Source organism: Camarhynchus parvulus, chromosome 1A, assembly GCF_901933205.1.
Source record: "Camarhynchus parvulus chromosome 1A, STF_HiC, whole genome shotgun sequence".
NCBI lineage: Eukaryota > Metazoa > Chordata > Aves > Passeriformes > Thraupidae > Camarhynchus > Camarhynchus parvulus.
The window spans coordinates 46,400,649-46,427,196 of record NC_044586.1 but is presented as its reverse complement, the minus strand read 5'-3'; the positions used below and the strand labels follow the sequence as shown (position 1 = coordinate 46,427,196).

Sequence of the window (26,548 nt, the reverse complement as noted above, 5' to 3'; positions counted from 1 at the left end):
CACATTTTAAGGGTCTGCTCAGCATCTCTCTCTAAGCATGCATGGAGGAAGACCTTCCCAGCCACTCTGTTTCTCAAAGGAGGTCAGAAATATCATACTTTAATTTTGTATCACTGGCATGTAGTTTCACAAGAATTTCCCTTCTCCTGTACTGATCACAACACCTCAAGATACCATTTCCAAATGAATTTTTTGAGAGCCCTAAGAAGTTCTAAAATACTTTCCATCTAACTCTGGGAAGCAACAGCACATTTCTTGGTCTAGCCAGAATATGGCTTCTGTTCCACTCCCAGTTTCTAGGCATCTTAAATTGATCTCTCAGTGTAAATTTCACCTTGACCAAACACACCAGTCAGACAATTTTTCACTCAGCTCCACGAGATTGTGGGTAGAAAGTGTTTCCTTCTGTAGCTGTCCAGCTTATTGGGTTAATACAGCATCTTATCCTTTTCAATAGGGAATATATTGTCATTTTTAAGATACTTTAATTTCATATTATACACAGTGACCTTCATATGAAAGGGTCTAAATGGTGATGCTACATCAAAGTGATTTTCACCAAAAGGGAAAGAAATCCATTAATCTAGAAAATCTGGAATACTCTGTCCCTCTGTATTCCACATGCTTTTCTCACAGCACTTCACAGACCTTTTCCTGCTTCCCTGAAGCAGACAGGTGCTTCAGGGATCAAGCAGGGCATTTTAGCTCAGATGAAAAGAGATGGCTTAGATTCTTCTGTGAATAAATTTTTTTGCTAGGCATAGCCATTAATTATCCCCAAACTACATGAAACACTACTGCTTCTACCCCAGCTCAAATAATATGACAGTCTTCACTGCATGTACTGCACTTCATATCTGGGTCACATAGCCCAAAGGGACTCTAATATTAATCTTTCAGGCGTCCTTGGTCATAAAGATCTTTCCCTATTTCTGGTTCTGTAAATTACACTGGTCAAAGCTGAAGCTTCTTTTGATCTCACACCATTCTGCAAATATGCAGACTGATTGAGCTTTATCTATCACTGGCTCTAACTAGGAGATTGGTCCTGCTTTGAGGAGGGTGCTGGTCCCTTCAAATCTAAACTATTCTATGATTTTTGTTTTAAATCTGAAATACCTTTTGTCATCTTTGACCATTTACAGACTCCTCCACTAATTATAGCTCATGCTTTTAGCTAATGGTGAGGACCAAAAAATGTGACAAGCTGAAGAAAAGCCTGTAAAGTTCCCTTCATGTACCTTCAGATTTCCTCCCCACTGCCGAAGCTGTGTGGACACAGCTGCCTGGGAGACCATCACTGTATTTGTAACTTATATCAGAACCTTGCAATTTCTAAAGCAATGAGACAGGAAAGGTGATCCAGGGTTGCAAGAGACAAACCACCAAAGACTATCAAATTCATGAGTCAAATCCAGCCTGTGAGATGTCTCAGCCCACTTTTTGTTTTTGGAGAAAGAAAGGGCAAGGTGCACTTAAACCCTCACAACAGCTGCCTGCTTGTGAGCAGCTCAGCACAGCGAGTTCAAATTGCCAGTGGTGCTGCCTGAGTAGGAGGACTGAGATTCAAGCCCCTGCCCTCCTGAGCATGCAGTCAAGCCTTTTGGAGACCACATCTCAGGCACCTTACAAGGTGTTATACCTAAAGGAGTTTAGAGATCCCTCTCTTATCTTAGGTTTGTATTTTTTAAAAAAACATTCATTTAGAAAGTAAGAATACTAATACACAGTCAATCCTCAAAATCTACTGTACGTGGGATGTGAGACTACATTTTCTCTCCAAGTATCTTGGAGTTTCACTGATGAATTTGTCAAGTTATTGGAGCTCTGTAACCCCAACCCCTTTCATAACCCAGGTTTATTCTGGCATTTGACAGTGGTGTAGCTAAGCCTCTCTTTGACCTGGTTCTGCAATATTTTCACCCGCTCTGAGTCTACAGGGAACATCACGAACCTCAGCAGCTACATATATTGGTTTACACTTACAACTTCTGGTACTTTCTGTAACCTCTCTTTGGCATACTGTTGCCTAAGAAACCAGTGTAACATCATTGTGGAATCGTGGCTGTACTTACTGCTCTCAGCCTTTTAAGATGGCAGTGGGCTATTTATGCTCAAAAAAGGAGCATTTTGGTCATCTGTTGGTTCAGCGGAGCCCTGTCTCACCAAGGCTGCTATCTCCCACAAGAATTTCAACAGTCATGTCCCACCCCTCCTGTGCTGATGCCCATCTAACCACCGTGAACAAGCTGGCAGAGCCAACATGCTCAAAACCTGCAGGAGTGGTCAGGTTTTGATTGGTTCTCCAACAGCTGGGATGAGTACCAGTGCTGGGAACAGAGGAGGCAGGCACATCACCAGGATGGCAATCAGATGCCAATCAGATTGTCCTTCACCTCCATATTTGATGCCAAGATCTCCCATTTCTCTACTGCTGGCTGCCACTGTTTTGCACAAGTTTATAAGACTACTTACTTTAATGCCATAAATCACTTATCTTGGTGTAACCTTTCCCATTTGTCCCATCTTGGCTGGAAGAAATTTTGGGGAAAAAAGTGCCTAGGAACAAAAGCAGTTCCTGAACAGACAGAGCACAAGACAGTACAGTGAGCCTAGCACAAGCACAGAAGCTTTTCCTGGCACATTTAAGTGAGCAAGGTTTCTCATTCCCCACAGCAGCCCTCAGCCTGCCCACAGAGAGCCTTCTAGCATTAACCTTGCAGCAGAGGAAAGCTCCACTTTCCCTTTGGTTTTGTGTTTCTCTGGCCCTTTGGTCAGCTCTCCTTTATTTCAGAGTCCTGCTTTCCAGAGTGCAGTTGCTGATCTACCAGACCATGAGTGTCTCCCAAACAGCCCAGGCTAGAAGAGCATGTCCCAGACAACCCCCCATGACCCCCACAGTGCAGCACTGCTGCCAGGCTACAAGGTCCTGGCAGGAAGAGATGCAGCAGTACTGAGAACATCACCTTTCACAGCACACATCTGGGCCCTTGTAACAGCACTGGGGCAAGCTCCATGGGCATATGAGTGTGAATCCCTTCCTCGCAGCTTCCTGCTGAGTTCCTCTGAGTAGCTGAAGCACACAGGGTGCATATTCTCAGACAAGCACAAAATGGCTCTCTGAGCCTCTTCAGTTGTTTCACAGGCTCTAAACTGCATCCTGTCCCATTCCTCACCAATACCCAGTCAGATGTGATGGAGCTGCATTCCCCTGACCTCTCCTAGCACTGGTAAGCCTCACCGACTCTGGCTGCTCTCACAGTTCAGTTTAATTTGTGCCTCTGTTGTCTCTGCTGGAGGCCTGCAACTGCCAGTATTCCTAGTCAGAGAACGGATGCTTGCTGCTTATTTCTGCTGGGCTGTTTGTTCTACTTGTGGGGACCACCCTGTCCCTTGTTCAGAGGTCCACCACTTCTCTGCTTTGGTGCAGCCCTACAACACCATCGTACCTTTAAAAAAGAATTAATTCTCAATTTTTATTAAACCAGATTACCTCCTACAGAATGTGAAATTATTATGGTAAGCAGACAAATCTTTCAGGTCAGCAGGAGTGGTGGCATGGGATGAAAAGCTGCCCCTCATGCACAGAGTCCCCCACACCTCCCTGGCAGTGCATCTGAAGTCTCTCTGACACATATGTTTCCTCTGGGAATTATAGAAAGAACATATGACCAATGGAAAATACTGACCATGACCACATGGCAACTACCCTACCCTCCCACAGTGCCCTTGCACAGACATTTCTTGGGTTTTTGCTTTGCACACCCTATTCTTGCTCATCATGCACTGGGAGTGCCAGCAGCTGTTTGTGCCTCGCCTGCTGCCTTATCCCCCTTTATGGGCTGTTGTCAGCGGCTGTTTGTCTTTCCCTGCATCCAGGAGGTGATAAGCAGATGCCTGTTCCTACAAAGACTCTCAGACTATCTTTTACTGCCCTTCTAACTGCTGCTAAAAGCAAGAAGAAAAAAACAGGATTGCCAAAGGAGAGTTGGTTCGACATTTAAAATATTTTGATACTGAGTGAGACTAAAGGTTCTGAACCAGTATTTGCTTCTGATCATTTTTCTTGGCTTTTTAATCAAAGCAGAGAGTAATGAAATCCTAAATACTAAGGGTAAACAGCAGGATTAAAAGAACTGTAATCTGCTCATTTCATGCTTTTTGGACAGCAGCAGCAGCAGCAGCAGCAGCAATGGCTTCTGACATATTTCCAATGTCCAAATAACGCTGACTCTTTTTTGTCTTATTTGATGCTCTAGCCAGACAGAAACATTAACAATTAGTAGCACTGTTATCATTTGACAGCCTGGAAGTATGAAGAAGACAGGAGGAGAGGGAAGACAAAAAAACCTCTCAGCATTTTGACTGAAGTAATTTTGATACAAGCTTCTTTCTTTGAAAGCAAAGCCACTGTTCCCCCAGCAGCAGCGAGGGCAGGGCTGGTTCGGCGAGCACTGACCCGCACGGGCAGGGCAGCTGAGCAGGGCAGCACCAGTGACCCTGCTCTCCTCCTGCCTGGCAGCACCTGGCAGCAGCAGCCAAAGGGACAGCCCTGTCCAGCTTCAACAGGAACCCTTGGGCTCAGGTTCAGGCCTGAGCAGAGTTCAGGGGAGTTGGCCACCACACTGCCTTCCCCTTCATCTGGCCAGAGTGTTCAGGCAGAGACTGACCGTAGTCTCTGCTCAAATCGATGGCAACGAGCCATGATCTGTTTAATCCCATTTTTAAAAGCAAGAAATGCTTCTAGACCCTTCTGGGAAACAGAGAGTGGCTGATATGGAAGCTTCCATTGCCCTTTTCTAAATTGTGGGAACCATGGAAACAAAAGCAGCCACAGCTGCTGGTGCACAACCCCTGTGACTTTAGCCAATGCACCTTGTAAACCAAGAAAGGACCACGAAAATGAACAAGTGCATACTATGGCTTTCTGCTAGAGGGCAGGTGGGGCACAGATTTTATCTCAAAGCCTGTTCATGTGCATTTTGCAGAAGTAGAGCCCACGGACACAGACGCTGGGGCTCACAGATCTGTCAGGGTGAAACAGATGCAGGTACAACATTCAGCATCTCTGTTCATGCTCTGCTGACCCAAAGCTGCAGACATGTTTACGACTGTGCATGAAAAATGCATCCCTAAACAAAAGAAATCTAAAGGCATATTTTGTTTTTATGCTGCCTGACCTTGACTGGGTGTTGTGACAGAGGAGGGGGGAGCTGCCAGAGCCTGGTCACAAGAACAATTAACCCTTTGGGAGCAAGGGGTTTGACAGCCAGGAAGGCATAATTATGAGGCACCCCAATGCTCTTATCACTTCCTAGGAAGAGATGAGCCACAGAACAGGTCTCAGTCCAGAAGTGTGGAGACATTATACCATGCTGGATGTGACAATGCTCTACAAAAGCCATCCCTTCATATCCAAATGAGACATGTTTTCAACACCCAGTACTGTTTTGTGCACAAAACACAGCATGAACCAACTGTTTTCTGTTTTTTGGTTATCCAATAATCACTGGATCAGACTGGTCCCCACACAGCCACACTGTCACCAGCAACATTATTTATACATAAACCCCCAGCCTTCCTCTGCAGCCAGATTTGCCAGGTAGGTAATTGTTGTTCCCATCGAAGCAAAATTGGCTCGCTTTCAATGACATGCATCTGCACTGCTATTATACAGCAGACTGCCTCAGCTAAGATTTTCCAGCACAAAGATGAGGAAGAAAAAAATAAATGATCCTTTTCTTTTGCATTTTTCACCTCATATTTAGAATTCCACCTAATTTAATTGTGGATTCTGCAGTCACAAGGGGGAGGGGGAGAAATTGCAGAGAAGCCTTTTTCCTCCCAGAGACAAAAATGAAGTAAATCAGATAGACAGGAGATAGCAGTCTTTTCCTGCTGGCTAAATCACTTTCCCCCAGCTCTCGCCCATCTAATACTGCAGCATTCTCAGTCCCCAAATGCACCATCTGAGTAGTGCATTCATTAGAGTGTCTGCAACTCCTGATCACTGACAGATGCGATCTTATCAACTGCCACATTCAAGCAAAACTGCTTTTTCCCCCCCAGTCTTCCAGTGGCCTGAATTCAGCAGTGCTGACAGCCCTACACTGCCTTGCTGCTTGCATCGAGGATGCACCCATAGTTAGGAGGTAGATGCTTCCCCTCCAGCATCTCCCATCCCTCCATAAGCAGGCAAGGACCACAGCTTTAGCCAACGACCTACGGCAAAGAGAATGCAGCGTGGCGGGTACAGCAAGGATAAAACAAGCCCTGTTCTCAACAGAAAAAGGATGTAAATGGGATGCATTTACTTACATGACGATTCAGTGCCAAACATGGCTCGCCTCAGATGCTGCTATTTTAAAAAGGAAAGAAGAAAAAAGAGTGGAAGACAGAGGGAGCGTATGAGAGAGGGGATGAGACTGCTACACAGCAGGGGTCATGAAGCCAGACAATGCAGTCCAGGCTATCCAAGCTGCCAGATTCTCCTCTCTCCTGCTCCGCTCCGCTCCACACCGCAGACAGCTTTTCCTTGCAACCGCAGGGAAGGAAGGTCCTTCTAGAGGAAGCAAAAAGCAGGAGCCTGTGTTTTAAATCCGAGTGCTAAGGGCAGGCCGTTGTCCTTTCTGTGATAGCGGCGGGCAGAAGGGGTATCAGCCACCAGATACTGCAATCCCCGGCGCCGCTCGCCGTGAGACAATAGCGGAGCTTATGCACACACGGGATGACGTCAGGACACTGCAAAGACTGACTGCTGCTAACCCAGAGGCTCGCAGGGGGCTTGGACACTGCACAGCCACTCGGATGGCAACTCCTTTGTCACAAGGAGCAGAGGACAAAGAGCCAGACGTGTATTTCCCTCTGTGATGCTAAAGCTCCCGCCCGGGATGGTAATGCTAGCAGGAAAATATCTGCCTTGAATTCACGCTGCTTTTCTCAGCTGCACAAGATGCAAAGCGTCTCTGTGCAAACAGAATAAATTTCAGGGACAAGTATCCTAGTAAATGCCACTTATAGCATTTTCATTAGAGAATAACCCCAAATTTCTATTACAAATTCTTTTTATTATTTTTCCCTCAAAGAAGCAATAAACTCCTGGGCCAGTCTACACTCCAGACCTAATTTTCCCATCAAAGTGTTAGCCAACTGTCTCTTTTACTTAAATTTATTGTCATAATACACTGTAACAATGCTCTAACCACAATAAATGAGTCACACATCTAAATAAAAATAAAAACCCCAAAGCACACTGAATTCGATGATAAAAAGGCATCCTAGCAACCAAAGAAATACGTCCTTAATTTTTCTTTATTCTTCAAAACCAACTAGATCTAGTGCGCATCTGCAAGTGCATTTTTTTAGTGTACTAAGCATATTTTTTTCTTGACATTTAGTAATTGAAAAATGTTCAAACAAAGCCCTAAGTTTGCTCCTTCAGTCCTCTCACAGACAAAAAGAGTCGCCTGTCCTGTGCTGGTGAGAGCAGCCTAGCAGGAAGGTACCAGACATTGGGGGCTATCCACAGAATGGCTGTCCAGAGGGGGCAAAACCAAGAAGGATTCTGCAAGTCTCATTGAACATGGACATGCAGTTCCCAAGATGTCAGACACTGGAAAGTACTGCTGGTGGATGAGGAGGAAGGACACAGATACAGGCCCATTAAGGGAAGCACTTACAGGCAAGCAACCACTCCTCCTCCCATTTCTCAGTTTTTGTGGGTTAACCATTCCCAAACACTCCTGCTGCTCTGCATGCCAGGGGGGTTTGTGCTGTTTGCAGAACACCCAAAGCCACCATGAGCAGCAGGCCACAAAAACAAGAACTACTGGGGGCTGGCAGCACCTGCCACCTGAGGAGCTCAGCATGCTGGAATCATTAGGGAACCAGGGAGGTGTTGGCTGGGACCACTGCAGCCTGAAGGACAGACTGGAATGCAACACATGGGGTTCAGAGCCACAGCAGTTGGCTGCCAGGCCAGTCCCTCTGCTCCTGGGGAACGTGGTCCCAAGCTCACAGAGCCTGTATGCCCACAGACATCCTTATGGACCCTCAATAGCCCTGTGCTGTGAGACAGGGAAGAGTGCAAGAGGCTGTACAGAGCCTGATCTTGTGCTTCCCACAGCAGAGGGGGGCACCCACAAGGCACAGCAAGCTACTCTCCTGGTAACATCTGTTGGCACAAATGCTCTTCAGATGTTTCCTTGCTTTCCATTCCACACACTGAACAGTCACTTTGTGTTCTGGGCACACCATAAGAATAGTTAGGGCCACCAAGCTCATGGCAACATTTACCTGTATTTCATTGCTGGAAGAAAGTCAGGAGAGAGGCCATATCCTGTGGTGAGACATCTCACAACACTTTCTAGCAGGCAGATTTTAGTCTCCATCTGCAGACAGGACATCAGTGCTCATAATCATAGTGACTCAAATCAACCCACAGATGTCCTAAATTAAGCAGATGTCCTCAAATATGTACTTAAATACCTGAATTAACAGCCTAGCTATCCAATTGTCATGATTATTTGCAACCACGTGCATGGATGCCCAGCACCAAGAAGCCATGTCCAAACTGGCTTTGACCATGACAGTGGCATAAATTCTCTTACAAGGACTGTAGCTTTGCTGTTCCCAGAACTGAATTAGCTATTTTGACTATTTGGAACAGCTAACACCTCCTTCAGTCCAAACAGGTTGATAAGAAGCTTCAGTGCATCAAACAAACTAAGTTCTGGCAGGATTTTCCAGCAACTGGACTTTCCAGCAACTGAAGCAAGTTCACAAAAGAAATGGGTCTATTATGTACCTGTAAGCCTCCAAGCATCTTTAAACATAGGTCTCTGCAACAAAATCCCAAGTGCACTCATGCAATGGCTGAAGAATAAGTTCTGCTCTGATAAGCAGATCTGACCTTCACACAGCATTGTTTCCAAGGAAGAGACAAAACCTCAGGGCTTTTCCAACGACATCCTTGAAGATGTCACAGAGCCCAGGCCCTCTGCCAAGTTCTCATTACACTGACGCATATAGGTAGTTGAAAAGCCCAAACAACCCATGCAGTATCTCTGGAAGGATTTCATAATAATCTATTTCATTAGTTTTTGCCTTGGCAGGTAGTAAGTTTCCTGGTGGGAAAGGTGACCTACTACAGGCTACTGAAGGATTTTCTCTGAAATTCTTTCACATTTACCTAAAACATCTTGTCAAATGACTTTGAGAAAGTGTTAAAATTTGTTTCTGACCTACTGCACTTTTAAGACCATAACCTTTCCATTTGCTAGCAGAATTATGGATTTGTTTCCAATGCTGAATATTGCTATTGGTTTATACTGCAAAGAAGAGCCAACAAATGGTTTTTCTCTCTTATGTAGCAGCAGAGATAATGTAATTGGTGTACATAAAATGTCAAAGGAAATCTGCAGCCAGCATTGCTGTGATTTGCTTACAATGTGCACAAGACATTGTTCAAGTATTAGATTAATTTATAATGTACTTTCATACATTCCACCACAAACTAGCATGAAACATTTAGATCAGTAACAATATATGCTATGCAAAGCTGTCTCCTGTACATTGACATTTTCCAGAGAAAGGAATGTGCTTCTCAATTACTGCCATTCCTGGAGCAGATATCTTTATTCCTTACTTTATCACTGCAGAAAAATAATACTCATATAATACTTTGTTTTGTAAGGACACATATGTCTAACCCCTAAAGCACAGTTTGAGTTTTAATAATGAAGCTGGATAATGAAACATAATTTTTTATACAGATGTAAATTTCTGCTTTAGAGTAATTTCTTTCTATAAAAGCAGTGCAAGCAGGAAATCTGAGCTACCAACAGAGGCAGCTTTGTACATGTGCCTTATGCTGATCCATTAAAGCATAAATCTTTATTCTCTCTTGTCACCAGAAAAACATTTCATTTTGCATTTAACCTCCTTTTTCACAGAAGAAACTCTGGAAGCAGGAAATAAGTCCATCCCTCCTGTGAGGTTCTCCTGTCCTACTGCCCTGAGCAGCTCACCTTGACAAGGGAATTCTCACCTGTATTCTCCCCAGAGCAAGGGAACAGGTCCCACACCTTCAAGTCTCTAGAGATGAAGCACAGGATACTCTCAATAAGCCTCAAAGGTAGGCAAGAATTTTTATTGTATTAGTTAAACTTGCCTTTCCTTAACCAAGTCCCCTGTTCTGTAAGTTTTTGAATGCCTGAAAACTGATTATTTTTTTAAGACACTGAAAAACTTAATCCATTGAATGTGTTATTGGAAACCTCAGAGTGACTCTGCAATGATTCCACAGCATTCAGCAACCTCCAAAAGGAATTTATTTTGCTTGCAGTAATGTTAGTTAGCCCCCTCCTAAAAATGCAGTGAGACCCCCAGCAACCCACACACTGTGACAGTCTCTAGCTTGTGTAGGTATTGTCAGTTCTGGCAGCAGCAGCCACACTGATTATTCATTTACACGGCACCCACAAAATACTGCAAGGTGGTTTTTTATGCTCCAGAAAAAAATGAAATCAAGCGGCAGCACATATTACAGAACTGCAGTTCTTTGGCTTTATGCTCTGCTCAACTTTGCTGACCCTAATTATCTTTAATAAGCATCTTTGGTGAAAAAGTTGACATCATGATTACATCAATGTAATCCCGTGTGGTGCAACAACTTCAGCATCTTATCTCACAGGGGCCTGTATTTAAGGTACAAACAACCCCCCAAGTGATCAAAAGGAACACTCTGCACTGATGCTGCTCCATCAAGTCCCCACTGGAGAGGTGCTTCCAATACCTCCATCACTAAATGAAGCCAGTGTCCCAGAAATGGCAACTTTGGAGCTGTGGCAACAGAGGGAGGGACCATGGCCAGCTGGGAAGAGGACAGCCCTGACAAGCCCTTCCCAGCAGGAAAGCTGGCAGCAGGGCACAGGTCCAGGGGGCTCTACAGAGCATTCAGAGCCAAGTCAAGCCAAGAAAGGTATGTTCCACTGGAATGAAATGTCTCAAGGGCTACGTTTGTGCAAATGCCAGCAAGCTTCCACACAGAGCTGTGCTGGACAACCAGGAGCAGCTCAGGGAGTAAGGAAGGCTGACACAGGACCACAGCACACAGCTGAGACAGGGAGACAAAGAGACTGGCTAGCCAAACAGGGGAAAATATCTCTGAACATCTGAGCTGTCTGAAGGGCTCAGTGTTCTCCTCATAGCCTGGTCTTATCACATTTTGTTTGATGTTTTCCACCCGCGTTCTCTCTGTACAGCATACCGTTCCTTTGTTATGTTGGCACAGAAAGGAAGGAGACTGCTGGCAGAAAAGAAGTTCACATCTTTGTCCTGTTCAACACAGACAAAGGATTTTATACCAGATTGATTCGCAGACTGTAGGGATATTTTCCTGTTTTTATTATTTGTTCTTGTGCTGATTTTTAAAGTATTTCTGCGCAGTCCATATTGCATTTATGCAACCCCATTTCATGTAAAAATTCTTTCTCTTCACAATTTTTAGGCAATTAATGCCTAAAAAAAATTAAGCTTTTTGAGTAAACACACGTGCATACTCACACAAATAACAAGACAGACTGAAGATAAAGTACTTTTGCCACCAAAAAATATTTTTATGTCTGCATTGGTCTTTACCTGAGAGATAAAGTTCAAAAGACAGAATTCTTTTCAAAAAATAAATACAATTAACTATAATAATCCATTATTACATTACTGTAATGCCTTCCAACATCTCTTTTATGAAGATCTTAGCTTCACCACAGCTCTGCACATGATTACTGCAAGCCAGTCACCAGGGGGAGGAAGAGGCAGCTCCCAGCAGATGCTCAGCCATTAAAAGAGGAGGTTCTTTGTGTTTTGTCTCTCCCAGGCCACCCAGCCATCTGAAGCACATCTAATGGACTTAAGTTATGAAGTTCCAGCAGTTATGAAACGGTAGAGTATTACACCCAGAAAAGTGTATGTAAAGAATATAAGAATATTCATGTATACATACGTGCATGTAAGAAAGAAAAAAAGAAAATATATCAACCCAGCTTAAGCACCTAATTCTAGAGTACAACTGAGATTGTGGGTCATGGGCAGGTGTCTAGCTAGATTTCTTTGCACATCTGGCAGCAGTATCAGGCAGTAACACAACAGAATGGTGCTCCCACTCCCTACAGCAGAGGATACGGAATGAATCGTCAAACTTCAACAAGTTCCCTTGCATCATTCAGTGTGGGACTGGTAAAAAAGGCAAAAATAATTTTGTAAGTGGCAGAGTACAGCTCACCTTTTGTATAATATTGTCAAAAGATTACAATGGTGATTCACCTCTTTTTTGTTTCGGTTTGGTTTCCAGTTTAGTTGGTTTCCTTTTAAATGCAGAACTGTTTACCCACAAATATCTACTCCCAGTGTGCAAATGAGATATCAAACCCAAATGAAATATGTTATTTTTTCAATATTATCAAACCCCATGGCTCATCAGAGCATGTGTTATGTCTTGTTAAATCCTGAGAGCAGTTTTTTGTTCCAAATGCATGCAACTGTGTGATGAAATGGGGCTACTACCATATCTGAAAAATGTTCCAGCAGAACACACAACCTTTCAGTATGATCCAAAGAGAACTTAGAAATCAAGGAAGCAAATAAATCTTCAGTGTTATTTGTTAAATTAATTTAAATAACCAGCAATAGCTTTCTAAAAGAAGAAAATATTGGAAGACAATAAAGGTGTTTCTTTTCTACACTGAGGGAAATATTTTGGATTTTTTTTTTGTTTTGTTTGTGGGTTTCTTTGGGTTTTTGTGGGTTTTTTTTGTTTGTTTGTTTGTTTTGGGTTTTTTGTTTGTTTGTTTGTTTTTGGTTGGTTGGGGTTTTTTTTCTTTTTTTTTTCTTTTTTGTATCCTTATTTCAGGTCATTTCCAAGGATCTATACCACAGGCCTGCACATGAGGTAGATATGAATGTTTCTAATGTCAGAGCGAACAGAGGTAGACAACAAATTACAACAAAGGATTATAAACAGACTGTCATGATTTTTATGTGACTCTGAGGGATCAAAAACTAGGATTAAGGCCAATGCATAATAAATCACTTGGAAACTGGAATCAGAGGGGACATGTGTGCCCCACATAAACACAAATATCCAATTTGTAAGTATAAAAATGAGTCAGAGAGACTTAGAGGAGCAGCAAGTATTGCCAACATTGCATTAAAATCTGCATTAATAGTGTCTGATCTAATGCCAAATCTTCATGATTAGCAGAAAGTTTGACTGTTGAGAGAGGAAGATCAAATTCAGATTACTTCTCAGCCACAGTATGAACATTCAATCTGGCATTACAAATAGCCATGATTTCATCATAAATACAGGAAAAATGAAGGACTTCTCAGCCTAGAAAAGAATATTCACAAGACCAGGTAATCACATCCCTGCTGGATAGGTGAGTGCTGTGTTAAGCATACTCCCTAGCAGATATAAAGGAATCCATAATACAGCCATGGGAAAAAATCAACTGTGAGTTTTATTTCTATTTTCCCATATGGATACTCCTGTGCATTACTGTGAATAAGCTGATACTGAAGCCACAAATATAACATAATTGCAGAGTCAGTGGGGAAACTGAGTCCACTGGAAGCAGTTTGACTAGTAGCACTGCACATTTAAGGATTTCACTTTTCCTAAGATGCAGCATTTTGGTGGCGTCCCAGCTCCTGACTCCAGGGGTTCCACTCTACTTCCCATCACCGCCAGCCCCAGACTGGAGATCTAAAATTCTTTTCTCAGAATAAAAAAAGACTAACCACACAACTAGTAAGTGCTTGGATGGTTTGATTATCATCATTTTTCTTGACCAAGAATTGCTTCTGTGAGTCAGAGAAACAACCAAAGCAGGAGGCCCTCCTGATCCTGCACTGGGATCGGTGTTAGGTTGCAGTAGCACTGACATCCGTCCATCCATCAGGATCCAGCCACAAAGCCTGGGCACAGCACCCTCATGTGCTGAACACTCAACACCAGAAGAATAAAGCCCCTCCTGGAAAAGCAACATTCTGCAAAAGGCTTATGTGGATAAGTGCTAGCCTGAGGAACAAATGCATGGTGAAGAGGAAGCCCCAGCAATGCACTTAAGCACTGTATCACCAGCTTTTAGGAGAAGGCGGCTCTTAAACTTGACAGACACCCTGGAAAAGCTCTCCTGAACAAAGCACTAGAGAAAATGTGAGGCTTTTAGTCATGGTAATAGAAACCTCATGTAGACAATTAGAGGAAAACAGTGGAGATTGAAAAGGGTGGTGGCATCTGCCCTCCTCATTACAATGAAGTATACCAGCAGCCTCCTCACCTGGCACCAGGTACAAGGGAAAAATGCACAGACTCCTGAGTCTAACTCCACATGGAAACTCATCTCAGGACACAGAGCAGACCTTTTACTAGGAGCTCACAGCACTAACTGGTTCACAGGGTTCCTCTCACAGCACATCACAGTGCTCCAAAGCACAGCAAGGCATCAGCAACCACAGCTTACTCCTTCTGCCTGGAGATGGTCAGTGAATGAACACCACAGAGAATCATGACTCAGGACAGGTCAGATGGTAAGTGGCACTGGCAATTTAATGACAACTACATGATCAGACATTATAATATTCAAGTGTCTCAAAACTCTGGTACTAATAGTGGGCCTCCCTCTGAGAAGAGCACACTGCTAGGCGCTGGTGTCACCCTTTATGGCCTCTCCCCTGGAGTGGTGGAACCCTCAGAGCTGCTGTATTTCACAGCATAATGGGACAGAGGAGACATGGAGGTTACAGCTTCAGTCTCCACAACATTCATCCCAAAAAAGTCCTGGTCAGCATCATTAGAGAGCACTGATTTTCTAAATTAGTTTTGTTCTCAGTTCAGCAGTTGTCAACTTCAGCAGTGCCCATTTCTCTCCATTGACTACAGAGAGAGCACACACAGAATAAGGTTTGAGCAGCTCAGGGGCAGACATCTACACAGAAGTGCCTCCTGTGCATCTGGGAGTCTTAGGGGAACTACTGGAAAAGGAGATGGCTATGCTAATGGCAGGGGCCCCATAATTCAAGGAAGAAAATGTAGACCCCTGCACTCCAAACCTACTTTTTTTGAACTGTGGCCTCTTCAACAGGTGTTCCCCCTGAACAGGTCCCAGAATGGTCAGGTCATCTAAAGAGCAGCTGTTCAGCTGAGAGAGACACCCTTTTGCCCCCTGCAGCAGCAGAGATCACCTGATACTTCAAAGCACTGTGACACTTCCTTCAATACCATGGAAGGTTCAAGGGCTTGTGTCCAGTACAGGGCAGCACACTGAGTTTATCAACTTCATCAGCCCAGGCAGGAAGGTCATGCTGAGCACAGTTTGCAGATACCAGAAGTTGATAAAATCAGCAGGCATCACTTCACCAGAGTAAGTCTTCCCTGCCATCTGAGACATGCTACTTCCTAACAAATTTAAGCATGGACACACAGTCCTTTCTTCAAGTAGAAGTGTTTGTGGCCCTTCCTACATACCTGATTTGTTTACTTAATACCACCTAACCAGTTATCAGACCAGGCTGAAGAGCTTCACCTTGCAGCAAAGCAGGAGCATGTGGCTCTGCTCAGTCTGCAGGGGAGTGAGATTGCTTCCAAACATCAGTCCTTGATGCCTCCTGAAACCCGTCAGCCTTTAGATGTCCACCAGCTCTGCTTAGTGCTGTTTGCTGTCAGTGATATCTATCCACTTGAGCTTCTGGCTCTGTTTACACTATAGCAAGTACTGTTTGATACCACTTATCCTTCACAGAAGATGGTTTGGTGATTGGCCAAAGCACAGCCTCAAGCACAAGGACAGACTTGCCTCCTGTATTCAGTGGGTTAAGGCTGCCCCTGTGGGCACCCCAAGGGCAGAGGCTTGTGGGTCCCTTAAACTTCAGTCAAACAGCATGAGACACACGCCTTGTGAAAATCTTTAACAAAAATTTTCAAGAAAATGTATTCCAAAATAAAACACAGATTATTGTGTATTTACTTCATACCAAACATCACTGGAAACTGTACACTGGATGAATGCAGTTCAGTATGGTACCTTCTCTGACCTTAACCTTCACATCTCTTTATAACTGGTACAAACAAGACTTACAGGCCTAATTACTTTTGTTGCTAATGATGCCTTTGCTTGAAATTGATACAACACACTACAGATAGGGAAAAGCAAAGGGTTAGTTACTTGCATAAGGAAAGGCTGTGTATTATCAAGTGTCCAGCCAGACACACACAGACTCCCCTGGCATGCAGAGTCAGGTTCCAGGAAAAAGACCTCAGTGGTCTTTTCTATTACTGTGTTTTAATCATGTGTTTGTCATGTCCCTTATTCCAACTATCTTCCTCATGTCTGTGCAGAGAGAATTAAGACTCTTCTGAAACACTGTGTTTTTTTCTATGAAATAACTGCTTATCAGAGCAATTACTTTCATACAATATAGCTTATGAAAAAGAATTGTTCACTTGGTTCTACTTTACCCCTGCACTACAGATGGACCAGAAAGCAACACACTGTGAATTTGTATTTCACCAGGAAATGAATCCTTTGCGGACTTTTCATTGTTACTTGCAATCTTGAACTAACAACAATTTAATCACGGTTAGTAAGATAACCTCATCACCCAAAGAAATACCAAAACCTTTTATTTTCTTGTGATGCAACATTAAATATTTTAAAAACCTCCTTGCTGAAACGCCCCTTACGTGTCTTTTGGCAGGGGCCCACCCTGGCTCAGGCAGTGGGCAGACACAATGCTGCATTTTCACTGTGGAAGCCAGAAAGGGACTGAACACCTTACTGCAATAGCCAGCCACAGCTAACTGCTGCAGAGTGCACCAGAATTAGGTGTACTGTTGCAGAGCCAGATGTCTCCAGGGCAGGAGCTTTCTAAAGGGGTAATTTTTGGCTAGCAAGCTGCAGCTAAAGCACTCTTTTCTCTAAAATATTTTTAATTTTTCTTGGGTTTTATTGCTATTAAAATTTAAGCCAGAGCACTTCACTAGTTTATAACAGACAAAGACTACTATGCTTTCAGCAATAAACACAAGGCAAAACCAGATCAAGCAAAAGCCTACAGGGCCAGGTAACAGATACTGTGGACAGCCCCCTTGCAAAAAGTCATGGTGAAGCAACCCTTTGAGGATGGTTCAAACAAAGCACATTCCGAGAACTTTATTCAAGCTAAAACCCAAGTTGGATGAAACGGGTATAGCAAGGTGGCTACTTGTTCTACCTACCTGGCTATCACAGCATACACCACAGTGGAGACAGCCACAATACACAGTGTGCCACACTTTCAGAAAGCTTCAACCCGTACAGAGTAACACCAAACTGCAGCAGAAGGCTTCAAGTCCCTGTCCCATCAGGACTAGCTGGGGTGGGGTATGCATGGTCACATCCACTTGGGTTTTGAATGTGTCCAAGAATGAAGACTGCACAGCCTCTCTGGGCAACCGGCTCTGGGGTCTGAACACCCTCAGAGCAAAGAAATGCTGTCTCATGTTCGGACAAAATTTCTTGTGTTTGAGCATTTGCCTGTTGCCTCTTGTTCTACCACTGGGCCCCACTGGGAATCCAATCTGTGCATCCAAGTCCATCTCAAAGACTGCAGCCCCTCCTGGCCCAGAATTCACCATTCCTTACAATCTCTCTGTCAAAATACTCTTCTGTCTCAATCAGAGATCCCTTATTGTAATAAATTATGCACATTGTTGTGTCCTTGGATGAAAAAAAGGATAAAAGAATGTGCATAATTTATTTCAATAACGGTACTTAAAGCAGATGGATATATAACTGCATTCTTTTTGTCTTCATTTTTCCTAAAATCTGAATATCAAGTTTTCTGCACATCTTTGGAATTAACCTCAAACTGAAATTCAGCCTTAAGAGCTGAGTATTTTTTAGGCTTCTATAATTTGTCCAAGACTATTCACATCAGAAAAGTATTCTGTCCATCACTGCATTTGAGGCAAAAGAACATATAATTAAGTCAGCCAGGCTATAATAACAGTAACAACAATAACACTAATAAAAATATTGATAATATGTACTCTATATATTATGATATATAATAATATATTATTTATAATAAAGGAGCAGGAAGCCTTGATCTAAAAGCACAACATTGTGCCTTCTCCTAATGCAGAGCTACTGAAGGAAAAATATATATCTCTGTGAAGAACATTCTATAGTGAAAACTTTAGCCAACAATTCTCGACTTTTGCCAAATTAAGACTGAAATAATGCTTATATTGAACTAATTTTAAGAGTGCATAATAAATAGATTTTAATACATTAAGAAATACTAGCTGTAAGCCATAGGAACTGTCTTTGCTTCCCCCTTTCAGCATCTTTAAAAAGAAAATAAATTGCAATAGTAACAGGAGAGTTTTGCAGATGTAATAGTATGGAAGTAATCATTTCAACTACAGTCTAAGGAAAAAAACTCATGCAGTGATGGCATGACTAAATATTTCCGTGTCATCAAGCCCAATGAAACAGATTGTGTCAGGAAGTTCTGAAGTTTCTGAAGATAAACAAGGATTATAAGAACCTTTGATTTTCCAAACCAAGGACTTTTCCATAATGTACTTTGGCGTACTGCATGGTAAATGGGACAGATAATACTTCAGAACCAATTAATGGTTTATATATTTTTTAAAATTACTGTACTTTTTATTGTTTCTTGAAAATAATCAGACAACTGTTTAAATTGGTTATTTACCTTTGTTGTGAAACAACTGAGAGTTTCTGAATTTCCTTGATTTAAGGCACCACTGACCTCATAGAAAATATGATCTTAATCACATTCACATTTTCTTCTTCCAACTGACAGATGAATATGCTGTTGGCAATGAACAAAACTTCTAATCCTCTTAAGATGCAGCATTTTGGCTCAGGGTGAATATTAAAACCTCACCTGTTTTAATTTTCTTTCACAATCAGTCAGATCCAGATTTCTGACAACACTGCAGCATCATTTTATTGCTTCTGCAGCAACAAAATGTCTTTTTTTATATCTCACCATCACAACTTCACTAAACCATAACTTTAGAAGCCCTACAAAGCTGTTTATGATCCCCTTCAGTTGCACGCACTGCTACTGAGCCTTCAGCTGCTGTGTGCTCCCCGAATGCAGCCAGGTGAGCCCATGCTCCTCAAACCCACCTTCTGGCACTCGCCCTCCTGAGCAGCCTGTGGACAATCAGGGCTTGGAATGGACTTGGCCCAGCAGAACATGGGCAAGAGTACACAGCAAGACAGGCTGCCCCACACAGCAACCTGCTCAAGTCACTACTGACCTTCAGCCACCTCTGCCACCTTCACCCATCTGCAGAATCAGAGAGTTCCCACTGCCTGGGATGTTCCTACTGCAGCAAATGTTGTGGTCATGAGCAAATACAGCCTTGGGTCACCTCTATACTCCCACATACCAGACCATTATGTTGGAACTAGCATTCTCCAAACCAACAGAATTCAGCCTTTGGATAAAATAGCCTCTAGACACCAACAGAGTGAATGTATAAACTATTTTTTCGAAGAGAGCACAGTTCTTGTGGGAAATACGAACCATCCTTTTTCATTTCAATGATGGTTGAAGTAATTTCTGAATGAAGCTTGAAAAAAAAGTCTTGATTTAGAGGTGCTGCTTAAATGTAAACCTGAATGCTGCATCTTAAATGACAGCTGCTACTCTCAAGGCACAAAGGTAGTTCAGGGAAATGAAGCACAGTCCCACAAAGGGATTTGGTGCAGCCTCTGAATTCCCACTGCCGACAGAGAGCTCAATAGGCATCTTTCACACATTCTATTTTGTTCTTTTGTTTGTTTGTTGCATAGAGTTTACTGTCTTCAAGATGCCAGCAGGACCTTAAGAAGGCTTCTGCCCTTTTGAAATCTCCCTACTTCCCCCTACACTCAAAGAGAAACCATTTCTCTTTTCACTTCTATCCCACAACTCTCAAGCTGCCTTTCTATAACTTGCATAACTGATTAGGAAGTGCTGATAGCAGAGTGCAGTGAGCCTCCCAGTGCATCCCCCAACTCCAGACCCTTCCCCTAGGGAACAGCTTCCCAAGAGCTCCAGCACAGTTTCTATTCAAAAGCTTCAGACCCTTCCAGAAGGAGCTGGGTTGTCAAATTTCCAATCTGTGCTCTGTACACAGTACTCAGATGTGTTTCTGCAGTAGTAAATGTTAGCTCTACCCTGTGGCATGCACTTACCTTTTAACACAGCCATGACCGAAACCTTGCACAACCCTCTTCCTCTCTGTGCTCCTATTCCTCACTTCTAATCCAGACACAATCTCCTTCTGAGAGAAATAGTGAAGAAGCAAGGAAATAGTGACCATTTGAGGAATGGAGGGACAAGCCTCCACCCACCTGGGGTCCAGAGATCCTCATCAGTCACTATCACTCATTCTATCCCCCAAAAATACTCACATTATGAGCCTCCTTGCATGCCTTGGAGCCCACCTTCACCATTCCAGCACAGACTTGGTAATCCCAGTTTTTTCAAATCCCTGATTTTGCTTTCACAGGGAGCTAAACCAAGTATCTATACATTGTTATCAAAACCCAGGGGTTCTTCACAGGACCCAAAGGACAGCAAAGGTCTTGCCTGAGAAATAACAGGCTAATGAAAGAATATGCAAGAGACTGTCTAGTGCCATTACAGCAGTGCAATACAGAGCCCTCTCCAGCAAATACTGAAGAACCCAAATTAAACACTGCTGTATTGCTGTGCGGCAGCAATCCACACAGCAGACTGGGTTCATTTCCCAGGTCAGCAAAGGTTTTCCCTGCTACAGGGATGTACTTGAATTTGCAACACAATTTAAAATCTTCATGAGGCAGCAGTGGAGAGCTTCAGGGAACAGGCTCTGCTGAAGAGCCAGAGACCTGGTAATCAAAGTGCACTGCAGGGGAGAGACAGAGTCAGGGCAGGCTAAGGTGTGAGCACAAAAGAATGTCAAGAGATGGCAGAAGGCTAACAGAGTAACATGGCAGGGAGCATCAGCCAACCCTCTGTGTGCAGCCACAGCTGCCCGAGCCACATCCTGTGACCGAGGAGAGCATCAACAACAAACATCCTCTGAAGCAGCACGGCTGGCAGAGGAATTTTCCCACAGTAAAGATCACATTCATCGCTCTGTGTCAGGAACAATATTGCATTGTAACAGCCCTGGGATTCCAGCAGATGGGAGAACACATTCAACCTCAACCACAAAAAAAACTCCAAGCTGAAACGGTGAAGTGCAATGCTCCTTTGGTGCACTACAGTACAGCAGATTTTATACCTGTTACCCACATGGCCAGCACAGTGGCATGAACTCAAATGAAGAATGGAGACTAAACCTTAATAAACCTGAAAAAGGACAGAAACCCCCTAGCATCAGATAAAAACAAGTGTCTGAAATTTATGGATGTATATGATTAAAACAAAATTTTAAAAAGAGAAAATAAATAAAGAAGTAATAAAAAGAAGAAAAAGGAAGCAGAAACACTGAAGAAGAATTTGAAGTGCTTTCTTTACCTCTACAGTCTGACAGATCTGTCTGTGGGAAGGGAATATGGTGATGGCCATGCAGACAACATTGCAAACGTCACTGCTTTTAAAAAAATAAACAAACATTTTCAAATATTTTTCCAGGGTTCTTCCTTTTTTTTTTTTTCCTAAGTCTCCCTAATATGTGGCAAAGCTAACATCCTCTTAAGAGCTAGACTATTCTTCTTATGTGTAATAGTCACTGTTATTTTTCTTCCTATGTATTTTTCAAGTCATCTTTCTCAGCATTCATATGAGTACAAGATTTCACAGACACTCTTGGTTTTTTTTCAGTCTGGGACCACTCTCTGTCTTCTCACAATCTTTACAGCAGGAAAGCTGTAGTCTGCACAGAGAGGAAAGCATAAATTACACTATGACAGGTTTATAAGACTAATTCTAATAAATATCTCTCAGTAGCCTCCTATTCACTGTCTCCCTAGAAGAGCAAGGAGGGATTTTTCTGCTGGCAGCATTTTCAACTGCATCAACATATTTCATGAAAGTGCATGAACTTGAGCAACACTTTGCCAAGGAAGCCCAGACAGGCTTATAAACCAGGAGGCATGAGGAGGACTGCTCAGAGCCCCTGGCAGGGCATTAGCCTGGGCTAAGATAGACCAGAGACTGGACCCTATTTCAGGACCAGCTGTATTCAATCTACCTTTTTTAGCTCAAATCACTGCAGGTCAGCCTTTGATCAAAACTTCTTCCCCTACAAGACACTGCTCTGGCCAATTCAACAGACCAGGAACTAGGCAAGGCAGAGATCATGGACATGAAGCAGTCCCAGGATGCAGCCACCAGCACTGGCAAACCACCCGAGCCTAACTCACTTCCCAAAGGCACCTGGTGTTTTGTTACATTGTTTCATGGTGTTTTGTTTGGGTATTCAGAAAATCCAAATCTTTTCATTTCATCAGGACCTTTAGACATATCTTTGTTTCCCTCTACCTACTGCCGCTAGATTTTTATTGAGAAAAAAAATGCACTGCAGACAGAATTTACAGCCTAGAAAGAAGCAGTATCCAATCAAAAACAACTATGCCATGTGCTCTGCATGGAGTACACACATTTTTCTTTCAGTTACCCTTTCATGATTGCTAATTTCTGTGTTATGATTGTTTCAAAAACCATTTCATGTCTTACCTGCATGTATTTATTTGAATATTGGTTCAGCTGTGTCATTGAAACACTCAGAAACCCAAGCACATTTTTCAAAAGTTATTTAGGAACTTCTTTATTTAAGTACCATTGGCTTTTCATTAAAGTCACATTGCTTCTGCAAATAGGATTTTGATGCATGACGATATAGAAGGAAATTGAGAACATCTTCATTGTGGAGACATTAAACAGCCCAACACCGACCCACATGCACATCATTTGTTAGCAAAGTCTTTTACTGCTGATATTCAAGAGAATGCTGTGGAGAACAGAGAGGTCTTGTGTTCATGCCTGTTTAAATCACACAAACCATGAAAGGTCTGCGATTAAAACCAGAGGCTGAAGGATGATGTCCAAAGGCTAGAAGCTTTAAGTACTAAAGCATCTCCTGCAACACTCACAAGAGTTTCTTCCCGTGTTTCATTTGACATACCAAATTATGGCCTTTTATCCTTAGACAAACTCAGTTCTCTGTATCAAAACCTGATTACACAAAATAAATAAGACTCAAATGAGCAACATCAGAAAAAAAAAACCACTACATGAAAATGAGAATTGATCTAGTGGTGGTGTTCTTGCCACTCCATCTGTTAACTCTCCTTTTCTGATTATATTGAGAATTGCATTGACTTAAAGAAATACTGAAAAAGTCTTTTAAGCTTTTCCCTTATGCAAGATGTGCAGCTGGACTTCTTTGGTGTCCATGCCTGTACCCAGTATCTCTGCACTTTTCCTTTTCAGCACAAGTACAAAGTATCTAGCCCCACCCCTGCTTTTTGTTGTGAAACTGGAACATGCCCAACATTTTTTCCTCAGTAGACAATTTATTTTTAAATCCACAGCTAAGAATGCAATGTAATATATTTTAAAACAAATGTTCTTAGTCATCATTTCCATAATATTTCAACCCCTTCACAGGAAATATTATTCACAACACCAACAGAATAAAAACCAATGGGTTTCTATTAGCAAGTGTCCACAAGTCTTTATTTCAATTCTCAACAATAGTAAGAAACTGCTGTAATAAAAAGTTAGATACTTAGGACTGATTCCTTGCATTAGCACTAGTCATCAGCTGGAGATCTGTCTGGAAGATTATTTCAGTGTGACATAGTTGATCACCTTATTTCAGTGTGACACACCTATTTTCAGTGTGATCACATAGTTGATCAACTACTGAAATGAATCCTTAAATTATGTTGTCCTTGTTAGGAGCATGACAGACCTAAGCTGTCAAATAAGTAAAGTTTAATATTTATCAGGAGGTATTATAGGTCTAAAACTAAATTGCCTTCCTGAAACAAATTCTCATTCATGGCAACTGGCCTGTTATCGTAAAGAAGGTTTTTTTATCTCAGATGAGTGATAAAGTCTCCTATACCATCATTTCCCGTTCTTAAAAGCACATCAAACATGCACAGAAAATGAGATTAAATGAGTGGTGCTTCTACCAAACTAGTTTGTTCTCCTTCTTTTTCCACATAGCCCTGAAAATAAAGATATATTTTGTGTCAGTGGGAATGGAGAATATATGTCAGCTATGAGGTGTCAGATTCAAATTGTAAGGTTTTGCAAATTAAGTTCTTATAAATGCCAAGTCCATGGACCTAGACCAAGAATCTGGGCAGGCAATTTCAGTCATCAACAGGAAATATTCCTTGGTTCCCTGATTATTGCATTACTATTTGGTACAAAAGTGCTCCTGCCATAAAAGCAGATGAAAATCTTCATTGCACTTAGGGATTTTGTAGAAAATGAGATACTGTATTGACTAAATGTATCTTACTGTGCACAGCTGGGGAAAAAATAAGTTGCAAATTACTACAAAGTTTAATTTAATTGCTACACCCCTTCGTTCCTTTAGTTGAATTATTACTTTGACTTTGACTTTGCTTACTGTCATGACTTCTTATTTTTAGGTTCTTTCTACTAAACCAAGTAGGAATAGGCTGTATGTGAAATGTTGCTATTTCTCCTACAAAATTATTCTAAAATACACACAACTTAGGCAGAAACCAAGAATTTATGACCAAACACGAACACATATTTTTAATTCATGTTGCTGTTGACATCACTGTGAGCAGGTCAGACCATTCAGACAAAAATGTAACAAGATAATGTCCTATGGAATTTAAAAACTAAGTGTCAGTCAAAACAGAAAATGGTCTGACCTCTATTAAGCATTTTCTCTCAACTCCATTAAAAGATTAAAGGCAGTTTTACACACACAGTTTTCTAAAATTTGCTTAACAGAGGCAACATGGGCAGAATCATGGAGCATGTCTACATCATGGCTTAGAAACAGTTTTCTCCAATTTAGCAGTCCAGCTAAAACCAAGCTGCCTCTCACTCCCACACCTTCAACTGGAAGAACTAAAGGCAAAGATCATGGTTCAAGATAAAAAAAAAAATAAAAATTACTGGAAACAGGAATGAGATTAATAAACAACAGAAACAGCAACAATGTTAGTAACAAAAGGTATAAGACTAAGAAACAAGTTACACCTCCTTACGTTTTATGGACAGAAAGTAACCCCAAACAGAGTCCCTTTCTCTTGCCCCTGGCAGTCTCATGAGATGGTACTGAATAACATTCGGGCCTGGCCAATCCCAACTACTGCAAAATATTAATCCTGTTCCTGGCCAGAATCAGGACAGTCTGATGTTCAAAAGCTACAGCTTTTCTTGTCCTGCTAGCACTGCAGTTTGCTGAGCGGAAAGAACAGGATTAGAAATTACAGCACACACGACAGTATTTGCAATGAAGAGGATCCAAGCTTTTGGGTAGACCTTACACATCCACAGACCACAGCCTTTTAGAGTACCTGCTAAGAAGACATTCACCTCCATGGCCACAGAGCTCCCAAGGATACCTACATTCCATGGCAGTCATAAATAAGAAAAACAATTCTACCTCCACAGTTACTTTTTCAATTAGATTAATTCAGAAAACCTATTTGTAATCACTGATGAACAAGCTCTCACCTCATATTCCTGCCAGAGCCCAGTGTTTTCAGACCAAGAGCTAAAAAATGAGTTTCCTGCAGCCCTGTGTATTTAAGGCAGATGTCTCCTAGAGAAGGAGTATGGATGTGCCACTGACCAACTTGTACTGACATGGAGCAATCTATCCAAGGGAACTGGCTAAACAGAACATTTCTAGTCACAAATGTCTTACCTTGAAAAACAACATAAATCCAACACACCCTACAAGTTGGACCTCATCCCATCCTAGAGCCTTGGGTTTACCCAAAACCCCAAAGCCCAGCAGTCCTCTTGCCTCTTGTCATTTTTGCCTATTCGGATGAAAGATCTAATCTGTATAGGCTCTCCCTATTTCTCTTACTGTTCATACAGTTCATAGAGCAGAAATCCAGCTTGGTTCATAAGCGTGGCTGGTTTCCACCTAAATGCACAAGGACTCATTCTAAAGCCATGGGTCTCCCTGGCAGAAAACAACTGCTGGCTTGTTGTGCCACAAAGTCTCTGGCCCTGGCTGCCCACGAAGTATCACATCTGTGCTGAGACAGAAATGGTGTGAATCAGAACACCAGTTACAACTATCAATGGTTTTCATACAGCAGATGGAGTTCCTAACTTCATAGGGGGATGTATCACACATGGTTACAAATACACCTAAAAGCTCCTGAGATACTCACTTATTTGCAAGTAACAAAAAAGTTACAGCGATTCCTTAGGTTTCTGCTTCTCTTTAATGCTGAAGATTTAAAACTTTAAGATCAAGCACAGAAAGAATAAAGAAGACAAATACCTTGTAAAAACCTGTTAACCTAAAATA

The 26,548-nt window shown here is 42.3% G+C and overlaps 1 protein-coding gene across 2 annotated transcripts in view; it reads right to left on the bottom strand.

Moving 5' to 3' along the window:
* ST7 (suppression of tumorigenicity 7) overlaps positions 1-26,548 on the bottom strand; it is a 136,867-nt gene that overhangs the window by 90,261 nt on the left and 20,058 nt on the right. The window contains exon 1 of one of the 2 annotated variants that reach the window (XM_030960546.1): positions 6,319-7,024. The exons of the other annotated variant lie outside the window; for it this stretch is intronic. Within the exon in view, the coding sequence (XP_030816406.1) occupies positions 6,319-6,340 (22 nt within the window). The 5' untranslated portion in view covers positions 6,341-7,024. Of the gene's footprint in view, positions 1-6,318; positions 7,025-26,548 lie in introns of those variants that run through there. 2 annotated transcript variants of the gene reach the window in all.